General features: G+C 40.4%; 1 protein-coding gene across 1 annotated transcript in view; it reads right to left on the reverse strand.

Annotated features, from left to right (window-relative positions):
* Positions 1-11,980, reverse strand: part of Grhl2 (grainyhead like transcription factor 2) — a 158,459-nt gene that overhangs the window by 98,172 nt on the left and 48,307 nt on the right. Inside the window, exons 2-3 of the mRNA XM_008855099.2 lie at positions 8,424-8,619; positions 1,832-1,899 (exon numbers count right to left, since the gene is read on the reverse strand). Coding sequence (XP_008853321.1) covers positions 1,832-1,899; positions 8,424-8,619 — 264 coding nt within the window. The remainder of the gene's footprint in view (positions 1-1,831; positions 1,900-8,423; positions 8,620-11,980) is intronic.

The raw sequence follows: 11,980 nt of genomic DNA on the forward strand, positions 1-11,980 counted from the left end.
TATTAACTTTAGAACCTGATGCCACAAAATGTCAGGAATACAGCCCTTCAAAATGGTTAATTAGAGCAAAGTAAGAATTATTGTGAGATACTGGCTTCCCTACAACAGAAATTAAAACTGAACCAAATATTACAAGGAAAAACTATGCAGAGAACAGTGCATTAAATATACTTTTTTTTTAAAAGACTGAATCATGTCCTTGAAAGGCTGTACTTCTTCCAGGAGTAACTTCAGTATACAAACAGTGTAATACCATGTTAGCACATGGCACCTTAATTTATGAGTACACTGCAGATCAAAATTATATCCTCTGAATTATATTCACTGAAACATTCTAAGTCATAATACATCTGTACAAGGTGCTTAGTCCACACCTCATTGGCAGTTTTTTTTTTTTTTTTTTTAAGAGTTCTTCATGGAAAACACAAAAAGAACTATTAAAGGGCTAAGACTATAGCTCTGTGGTAGATTAATTGCCTAGCATGCTTAAGGCCCTGGGCCCAATCCCCAGTACTGAAAAGAAAAACATTAAAGTTGCTTTAACAGAAATGTGACCTCTCCTGTCTATTACAGTCCTGCAGATAAGGCTGCCCTCATTCCATTGTGATAACTGTTAGGTTCAGCAAAGAGTACAAGCCATTAGCTCAATAAAACTAGCGACATGGCAGGAGCATTATAAGACCTGTAGAATATAAGCCTCCTGCTCCCTGTCATCATTCCTGCCATTGATGTCCTAGCACCCTGGGGCAGCACAGGGCTTCAGAAAACCCTTACTGTGGACAGTGACACAAAGCATAGAGTGCTAGCCTCCTGCTGGGCATGTCTAGGCTGCTAACTAGTCTGGGGTCCCATGCTGCTAGACACAGAACATGATCACATGTCACAAGCAGTTCCTATCAAGACCAGGTAAGATACATGCTAGTAGAAGGGAGATAGTTATTTCTCTTGGCTTCATAGTCCCATGCAAAAGAACCTACAACAGAAAATCATTTCCATCCCACTGCAGGGGAAGAGATTTATTTGATGAGTGATTTGCGGGGCAGTAGCTGAGCAAGATGGTTCAGCTCTTTCTGTCCTTTCTCTTTCTTTGGGTCATCCTAGCCCAAGAAAAGGGACCATCCAGTCACCCCTGCCTGGTACCAGTAAGCATGAAATCCTGCTGGGACAGGATGAGTAGAATGATTTGAGTCACAACTGAAAGATTACAAGCTACATACAAGTTACTTTCTCCAACTGGCTTCATCAAAAATAAAGCTAAGGTTTTCCCCCTTTCTCATCTTTGTCTTCTTACCAGCCAGTTCTTGATTCAGCCGGGCAGGAAATCAGGATGACATAATGATCTAACATGTTTCCCGCCCTGGCAACTTGACAGAGCTGGCAGCTGCTCTCAGTCCTCCATCAGCTGCCTCGCTGGGCTGAGAAACTATCTCTCCTCTCTCAACAAGAGGAATCCTTCAGGAGTCTCTTTCCTTCAAGGGACAGATTTCAGGGAAGAATGTAGTAGAATTGATTAGAAAAACTTCCTCCCAGCAGCAGGTTCTCTTGCCAGCAAATCATCTCTAACTTCTGAGTTTTAACTTCCTAGTCAGCTCCTCATCTAAGGGAACTTGCTGACAACTCGCTGGGTGCACAGTCAAAAATACTTAATTTGCTCTCCCCTGGTGAGAGACCAAGTTTTGGTCCAGACTCCCAAAAGACAAAGGAAGCAAAGCTTTTGACTCTATCCCTTCTCAAAAATAAGCTTACAGCTTAACATTTCTTTTTTAAAAAGACATAGAAAAGGAGTTATTTCTAGGGGCAGACATGACATATTCCCTAACAGACGCCATACCTTTTGTCCTGGTCTTCTTGGCTATCACTTGCTTTGCTCACAGACAGCAGTCTCTTCTCCCGAGGAACCTGGAAATCACCATTCAATCATTAGACTTTCTACCGTATACAGAAATAGACACCAGCATAGTCAAAGAAACTAATGGAATTTTCTCTATGAAGCAGCAGGAGGTTTGTTACTATCAGGAAATGGTTAAAAGTGAGTGGCTTGAGTGACCCAAAGAAAAAGGGGTAGTGACAAACAGGACCATAACCATGACTCAGTTGACCTGGGGGATTCACCGACATGCTCCCAATCTTGGGAATGGAGAGGTGCAGTGTATATGGGGTGAAGACCGGCATAGTGCACCCCATTAAGGAACATGAAGGAAGTCCCCTCTCTAAAGAGGGAGGTCAGTTACTGACATGGGGTGGGGGAGAAAACCAGTGAGCAAGAGAACGAGCACCCAGTACCTGGAGCTCTCCTTACACCCTACGTAGCTTGCGTGTATCACGTGTCTTGTGATACATTTCATTCTTAGCCACAATGCCAACATGTCGCTGAAAATGCTATAGCACAGAAGCAACACTCCATAGTCTTCAAATACATGAATAAGTGAAAATAAGTTTGGATTTGGTTGGGTGGGTAGGTTTTTTTGCTTGTTTTTGGCTTTCTACTAAATGTATAGATCTTTCTCTCAGTCAAACTCCTTTACATTCAAAATACAGTTTTACTGTAGTAAGATGAAAACACATTTATAAGAAGCATCGTTTTACTGGACTCCTTGAGGAATTCCTATCACTTCCATTCACCCAATACACATGAAGCCAAGATGGCTGAGCTAGAGCTGTGGCAAAGCTGGAGCCAAGGATGTAAACGTAGAGCTTAAATGCCGATGCTCAGCTCTGGTTGTCACTAGCCAAATTCAGTACCACTTTCCCCAACTGTAAGCAGGCCTTCATAATGGCTCTAGAACTCAAAGGCCCTTAGTGAAGCTAAACTTAAATTTTAGAGTACTTAAGAGTGTCTGGTACTTTATAAGTATTTGTTAAATAATGATAAAATAAATATATCAACTGTAAGGTTTTCATTTATATGTCAGTTTTCAGAGTCTACAATGTGCCCTGGTATGACTAACTACAAAGTGGAAATAAGATAAATAAAACATAGCTCCTGCCATGCATCAAGGATGACAGATAAGCACAAAATTCCAATACCCACTACACCAGTTCATTATGGTGTTATTCATAATAGTCAAAAACAGGAAATGACTCAATTACCCATCGATAGATGAATGGATAAACCAAATACAATGGAATATTATTCAGTCTTATAAGAAATGAACTTCTAGGACTGGAGAGATGACTCAGTGGTTAAAAGCACCGACTGCTTGCTCTTGAAGAGGACCCTGGTTCTGTTTCAAGCACCCACATGGAAGCTAACAGTCCCTAAGTCCAGTTCCAGGAGATCTAATGCCCTCTTCTGTCCTCCATGGCTTTGCACAACAGTGGTGCACTTAACGTACATGCAGGCATAACATTCATACCCAGAAAATAAAAATGAATCGATTAATTAATTAAAAAGAATTTCAGTCTGGTAAGATAAAACTTCTGAGATGGATGGAGTGATGGCTTCACAACATCATGACCTATACCACTGAACTATACATTTAAGATGGTTAAAGAAATGGAAAATTTCAAGATACATATATTTTTCCCACAATGTATAAAAAGGAAAAAGGTAGTAAGGAGAACATAGCATGTAGAAGACTCTGCCTCCCAGCCTTGCCTGTGACTGTGTCCTATGGCTTGTCACACAGTCCACCCCATCAGGGTGCACCAGTTTCCTCTCATTCATATTATTATAATGCTAGAGAAATTCAGTACCCAGTGACCTGAGATAAAACTGAACTGTGCACAATGTGCTCTGGAAGCCTAGAGGACAGAGGTGCCAGACCCGCTGAGCTGTGAGTAGGAATTTGTAAGGTGTGTGAAGATGGCTATGTAGTCATGGAATTACAACAAAACAAAACAACAACAAAACCCTCCTGATAGAATAAAGGGGTCATTGCTGTGTGAGGAATGCATGGGGGAAGGTGTGGCTTCAGCAATGAGCAAAAGCCAGGCAAGGAAGGGCCTCGCACAGGGATATTTCACTTCCTTATAGCCCCTCAACAGTCATATTCTCCCTAACTATTGAACATTCTTCACCCTCTACCCGCAAACCAGGGCACAAAGTCTCCTGTTACTCTAACTTCTAATCCTCCAAGGTTCAGTCTGCACAGCCTCTTGCCTGGGCCACTGAGTCTCCTGGCTCATCTCTCTAAGACCTTTACTCAGTTCCTACATATCCAGGTGTTCGGCAGAACTAGATCAGAAATTGAAGCTAGGACCCCAGTAACAGCATTAGGGAGTTCATATGGAGAGAAGAAATGCAGAAGGCAGCATGTCCTTTGCCATGTCACCATCCTGTAAGAAGGCCGTCACCAGGTGACAGTGCAAAATATGCTTTATAAATTATCCGGGGTATCTGGGAACAGAAAATGAAATGGATACCACCTTTTAAGTATTCATCTAATTTAATCTATTTTGCTTTTCAGTTATGTCTAAAGTTCATGGAAAGATCACATTTAACTTTGGAGCTACTACTGGTAGGTAGCTTAAACTGGATAGAGTCACATTAGGATTTTGAGCCCTTAAACTGCAAGTTCAGTTCTTTTAAAATATCATTTAACTAGTGAACATATTAAACCTCAATGTATATTTTTAAAATTTTGATCCATTTCAAAGGAACTCAAATAAAAGCATATTTAAATAGTGGACATTGTAATGAAGTGGGTATTAGGAAATACAGGATTGTTCTGTGACCATGGGTAAAACCCACTTGCATGTTTGAACAGTGAAATGCACACTCTGGCAGGCTTCACTGCAGTGATCCTGTGGTGACATCTAAAACTTTTAAATATAGAAAAGTATCATATAAAGTTATGCCTCTGCCAGTTTCCAAGGGCCTTGCTTATACTCCACAAACTCCTCTTGAGAGAGGGTCCCTTCAAGTGGATGTTCTCCAGTATCACAAATGAAGAACAATGTCCTGGACAAAAAGAACCAATTCACACTTTTAAAAAGCCTGTAAAATAATAATGTGACAGCGTGCATTAGAATAATTTAATTTCCCAAAGTTCATAATTTAAATAAAGAGAATGATTCTTTTTTATTGACAGGCCACTTTATTATAGAAGGGTCTATCCTCACAGGATACTTAGCTTTGTCATAACTCCAACTCTAGCTATGTACATGCGGAGAACTGAAAAGTCTCAACGTGACCATTCAGACATACTGTTCAAATAAAATAAAGACTAACGCACTGCTCAAATGAAACAATAAGAGTAGTTCTTTCCTTAAGTGATAAAATGTTTCAGGTAATAAGACAGCATATCTTGTATGAAGTGACAGGAGCCATGTAAGTCTTAACTTCTTAGGAAATAATAATTCAATAGGAAAAAAAAATTGAGTTGGGTCCAATCTGAGTTTTATGTAAACTCCTTATCTTGCATCTCAACATATTAACAGGAATATTTGAGCTTGCACTACAATGCTTGCAAATGTGCAAGAGGAGATGGTGTATCCAGGCCCCACAGTTGCTGATATTCAGTTATCTTCTGAACCTTTGGGAAATAAAATACATTTCTTTGTAAATTAATTACCAATTATTTTTTGTTTCAGAGTAGGCTTCTCTTTTTTACTAATACAAAACAAAACTGTTACCAAATAGAGATATTTGAAAACATGCCCATTTCACAACAGGGGGAAAAAGTCTATTTTAAAGCATAATATCAGGGAGATTACTCAAGTTAGTAAAATGCACTTGCCTCACAAACCTAACAACCTGTGTTGGATCCCCAGAACCCACAAAAGCTGGAGGTGGTGTCATGTAGCTCTAATTCCAGTACTTCTGTGGTGAACTGCGAGGTAGAGACAAGAGAATCAGCCAGAAGCTCCAGGGCCAGTAGCCTGGAGCACAAAACATGGCAGCAGAAACAAGAGAGACCCTGCCTCAAAACAAGGTGGAAGGAGAGAATCAACTGTCCTGACTTCTGTACAAGTGCCATGGCATAAGTGCGCATGTGCACACACGCACACGCACATACAGACACATAAATAAGTTAATTAATGAATCTTTAAAAAAGAGTAAGAACAATGTATTTCTTCTGACTATATTTCTTTAAGGTCTTGTTAAAACTGTCGTCATACTGATTTAACAATATAAAAGTCAGAGAAAGAAATGATAATGACTTGAATAATCAAAGGAAGAATACCTTAATGATGTGTCATCAGATTTACTTGATAAAAGTGTCAAATTTTTATTATTTTTCTCTCATAAAGAAAACTGCTTTTCCATTTCTTTCAGGTCAAGAGACAAACAACAAACAAACAAGGCAGGCAGGGTGGTGCACACCTTTAATTCCAGCACTTGGGAGGCAGAGGCAGGTGCTTTTCTGTGAGTTTGAGCTTGAAGCTAGCTTGGCCTGTCTACATAGTGAGTTCCAGGCCAACCAGGTGAGACCTTGTCTCAAAAACAAAACAAAACAAATTTGATCCTCAGGAAATAGTCTAGGTCAGGACATGAAGTGATCTAATTTAATGAGTTCTCACTTCTGCACTATTCAATATACTTAATATGCTTTCATTCCAGAACACTTAGAAGTTATCCTTTTATTTTTCAAATTAACTCCTCAGTCAGAAAATATGAAGGAAAAAAAAAATCACAAACAGAAAAGAAGAAATCGAGGGCGGGAGGGGGTGCTAGAGAGGTAGCTCATGGGTTACAAGTGCTTGCTGCTTTGCAGAGAACTCAGATTTGGTTCCCAGCACCCACATAGTGGCTCATAACTGTCTAGTTCCAGGGGATCAGATACCTTCTTCTGGCCTCCATGGGCACCAAGAACACACATAATATACATACATGCATGCATGCAAAACATTCATATATATAAAATAAAATGTATCAGAAGGAAGAGGCAGGAAGGAAAAGGGGAAGGAGGAGGAGAGGAAGAGGTGGTAAAAATGTTACATAAAACCATTTTGGGATTCAGACTTATTTTGTGCAATAGTTTTGCAAGTTAGTCCTTCATTGTTAAGGAATGAAATTCAGTTTAGACTCTAAAGCATCCTCTTACCCAGAACCCACATCCCTCAGAGTTAAGGCCCTTCTTGTTATATGAGGGGCCATGTTGGATGTTTTATACCATCATGAGGCAGCTGTCAACATTTGCCAATTCATCCTCTCTGGCTAAGGAAAGAAAAAGTCAGCCTAGACCAATGAGGGTATTAGGAAATGACCTTCATAGAGTTCTCCCACACTTTCTCACAATAAACACATTTAATTGAATTAATAATATTCCCACTTAAAATACCTGCTGGGCCTACCTGTCCATCCCTCACACCTTGCTCTTCATCTAGGTGAGGCAGCAGGAAGCAGAGACTGAAGTTCAGTTCAAGACAAATTGTTCTTCCTGGTGATTTTTTCCAAAGCTGATTTCCCCATGATGGAAGGAGAAGGGGTGGAGGGATTCAGTTCTTAAAATAAAAGTCGACTGTGCCCAGCTGGCAACAAGGCATTTCCACCATCACAAATCCCAACACAAGCCAAAGATGTCCACAGTCATGGCTCTCAATAAATCTCCTCAGTTGGTAAATATGATTCTTGTTGACTTTTTACACTTTGGCAGCTCTAAGAGGTCAGGTCATACCTGGGTCTAATTCTTTCCACTGGAAACCTACTGTTTCAATTTCCTGAGAGACTCTTCTTTTATAAATACTTCTTAATAGGCTATTTTTTCTAATATTCATTTTCAAGGGTTTTTTACATTTTTAAAATTTGTTTATTTATTTACGTGTATGAGTGTTATGTCTGCATATATGTTTTGATGGTAGGTCAGTATCCATTAACACAAATGGAGACAGTAAGGGCTGGAACTACTGAAGTCTTCCACTAAAGTATTCGTTGGACTGTTCCCTATAAAACAGAAATCTATAGTTCCTGAATGCTTCCTATGAAATTGAAAGACCTAGAGACAAGCAAATGCTCAGCAGCTGAGTAATACCTACATTTTGTTTGTTTGTTTTGTTTTTGAGACAGGGTCTCCCAATAGCCCCAGTTGGCCTCGAGCTCACTGTGTAGACCAGGCTAGCCTCTAGCTCATAGAGATCAGCCTACCTCTGTCTCCCGAGTACTGGAACTAAAGGTGTGCACCACCACACCCTGCACAATACTTAAATTATAGTCCAACCATACAAAATTATATTTTCTTTTTTCACCAAAGCCCATAGCCATAAATCAAAAATGACAGACATATTAGGAATATAATCCTAAGAATTGCATGTAAATAATATTTATGCTTGCAAAGGACATAAGACATAATTATCACGAAATTAAAACCTTTTCCCTGGATGGGTGTGAAGTTGGGCCTCAGTGAGGAAAAGTAGAATTGCAGTAAGGATTGGAAAAAGCTGAACTCCATGTGAATCCACTGACTGGACAAAGCAATCTGTCCACTCTTTGCACCCATAAAGGAAGTCCTGGAGGAGGGAGAAGGAGGAAGGTGACCCACCTTGTAGTAGTCATAGAGCAGGCCGAGGGCAGCAGCACTGTCCTCGTCACCATTAATGCTCATCATTGCCTTGGTGGCTGCGGTCAGGGGATTCTCCAGGTATGACTTCCAGGCTTCATCCTCACTGGTATAGGCTCTTCGGGTATTGAATGGAGGGTCACTGTGCATGGGCACTAAGGCCACTAGTCTTCTATTGCTGTAAAAACAAGAAAAACATGAGGTTCATCATCTGGGAACTTTGCATTCCCTCATTAATACTGCACATTACACATCATGGTTACAAGCATTGATTTGTATTTCCCCAGAATAAGGCCAATGAAAGCCGACTGCCACAGTGCAAATACAAAGCCCCCAACTTATGTCTTCATTTGCATGAAAAGCAGTCATAGCCTTTAAAAGGTAGTACAGCCACTTAGCTTAGGTCAGTCTCCTTTAAACTTGATTTTCCATATCTAATCATTCCAAGTAATTAATCATTCTTCATTAATGAGGACTAGAAGGGAATCTTATGGGAGAATAGCTTTCATTTAACTAAGCTCTAATTAAAAACATTGATTACATGTCATCAATACGTTAATGATTCAAATTGTTTAATTAAATTTAATCTATGCTTGAAATTCCTACCAAATTATAGACCAATCTAAATCTCTTAATAAAAACGACAATATAAGCTACTCAGCAAACACAACATATTATATTCAGATAATATTGCACAAGATAATGGAAGGATAGTAATGAGACGGGCTCTATGTGTGAATCCCATGTTGCTATAGGAGTCAAACGTATTTAATGACATAGAAATGTTAGGTTACAAAGACCATCATGGGGCCTGAGAAGTGCACCTGGAGAATCTTCATTACAGAGAGCAAGGAAGTGAATCAAGTCTAACCAAGTCAACCTTGTGCAAAGCGGTAATTGACAAACTAGGCAATGTCAAAGACCACAACAGTCCAAGCTCCCCATGGAGGGACCCAAGGTGTCAAGTAACAGAGCCTGGAGAAACTCTGTCACTCATTTCCTGGGCCTCTTTTTCTTGTTCACTGAAATGGAACCAAAGTGGAACAATGACACACTGTATTCACATAACACCTACTTTGGCACACAGCATGACATGGACAAGTGACAGCACCAGGGACAGCAACATCAATAACATTCAATGAAAATTCAGCCACCAAAACCTTCTTATGGTCATGCAGTCCCAAAAGCAGTCTCTCTTGGCTGATAGTCCTTGAGGATCCCCCTGATGTTCAGTCATCCTGTGGCTCACTTTGGGCTGAATGACTGGTGCGAACCCTTAAGGAAGTGTGTGCTAAAGGCCCTTTATATGCTGGCACGGCACTGTGCAATCGTGTGAGGTCAGAAAATGGCATTGACATTGCTGTTTGAGATGGGGTTGAGCTGATGAGTAATGAACATTTAATAGATCTTGACGGTCTCTAGACCTATGATTTTATCTCTTTGTGCCAATGGTTTGGTGGAACTGATTAGGAAGAAAGAATACTGGCTCTATTGCAAATGACAAGGATTAAAGGTGTATAAATGAAGTTTCTTTGCAACATGAGACAAACTCTCACTAACCATTAAGGAGTGTGGAGTCCTCTCTCAGACACCCACAGTGGAGGAAAATTATATGGACATCTGGGTTTCAGTTCCTCCTATCTTAAGTAGGGAAAGCAATGCCTGCCTACTTTTTACCTCACAATATTGTTATGAGAATCAAAGGAAATCATTGATAAACAGGTGCCTTGAAGTACACAGTGTCCTGCAAATAACAGGTATCGCTGACTCCACATTATTCTGTGTTCCTATAAAATTTGTGTGTGTACCAAGTTTTGGTAAAGTCGACTATAATTTAACAACTGTTAAAGAGGCTGGAGAGATGGCTCAGTGGTTAAGAGCACTTCCTGTTCTTCCAGAGGACCTGTGTTATGTTTACAACTGTCCATAATTCTAGTTCCAGGAGAGCCAACTCCTTCTGGCCTCCACGGATACTGCATGCACATGTTGTACTTGCAAAAATGCAGGTAAAACTTACTCGTAAAAAAATTAATAAATCTAAAAAGAAAATATAAAGTGGTAAAAATATCACCAATTTAAGGGAAACCAGAGTTGTTCATTTAGCACTATTTATAAGCACTTATTAAGAGACTGACAGGAGGGGCTGGAGAGATGGCTCAGCACTTAAAAGCACTGACTGCTCTTGCAGAGAACCTGGGTTCAATTTCCAGCACTCACAAAGTGGTTAACAACCATCTGTAGCTTCAGTTCCAGGGGATCCAACGCCTTCTTCTGACCTCTGCGAGAATTACACGACACGGGTGCACGTACACACATACAGGCAATACACTCATACACATAAAATAAAAATAATAAATAAAAAAAAGAGAGACTGACAGGTAGCACTCAGGTTGTTAACCATGGGGTGATGAACAGGACTGACTCAGTTACAGGGCTCACAGCCTAGCAGGATGGAGACAGAACAGCTTTGTAGGAGCCAGAAGTGTGAGAAGGGAATGCTCAGTATCAGGAAGGCTCATGACAGAGGGGACAAGCTAATCAGAGGATGAAGGGGGAAAAAATCAGCATTTCTATTTGGATCTGAAAGATAGGGAGACCTGTTAATCAATGTTCAGTGGGGAGATGTGGGAAATATATGCACATATATTTATATAATATATAATTATATATTAATATATGTATGTATACATATATTTTGGTCTTTTTGAGGCAGGGTCTCCCAATAGCTGTACAGGGCCTGGAATTCACTATGTAGACTAGGCTGGCCTCAAACTCACAGAGATCCACCTGCCTCTGCCTCCTGGAGTGCTGGGATTAAAAATGTGCACCATGTGGTGCTATCAAAATACCTGAAAGCAAATCCTGAATCCGTCACTCTGAAGTCCAGCCTTGGAAGACAAAAGAAAAATAAGGAGGAACCCAATAGAGGGATGCTTTTTTCCAAAAAATAAAATCCAAGGGAATATCTTCCCTTGTCAAGAAATTCCAGTGGACTCTCATACGAACATTTGAAAATTGCCCTGCTCTGACTTTTTTCTAGTCCCCTGTCTAGAACATGTAATGCTAATTACTATAGCCTTTACTTCTCCTTCACATCTCCTATTCACCAGTCAAGGACTTTCTTTTCCCCCTACAGATAAGAGTTATGCAATTTGGGAGTCTTTAGAACTGAAGGGGTACTCCAATTGTCTCACCCTGCGTCCTTGTTCAGCATGGAAGAAGCCAGAGCAGTCTGCGTTCCTATTCCCTACTGGCAATTGGGTATCCTCTTCAGAGGATGGTGTGATAAGAATAGGAGGTGGGAATTGGCTAGGCGGTTAGAGTAAAAAGACCCCAAAGAAAAGTAGCCAGTTTCTAGGCTAAAAGTCAAAATATCCTTAGGCCTCTTAGCAACATACTCTGTGCCAAAGGCCAAAAATGTTGAAAGTATTTGGGAGCTTGTATCTAATCCTTAAAAGATTTTAGGGTGCTCCTGGCCCGCTCTTCCGCCCTCAGACCTCTCTTGGGGTAAGTCTACCATGCAGCCCTCCGCGCCTTGA

The sequence above is a fragment of the Nannospalax galili genome, unplaced genomic scaffold (assembly GCF_000622305.1).
Source record: "Nannospalax galili isolate Female #2095 unplaced genomic scaffold, S.galili_v1.0 scaffold687, whole genome shotgun sequence".
NCBI lineage: Eukaryota > Metazoa > Chordata > Mammalia > Rodentia > Spalacidae > Nannospalax > Nannospalax galili.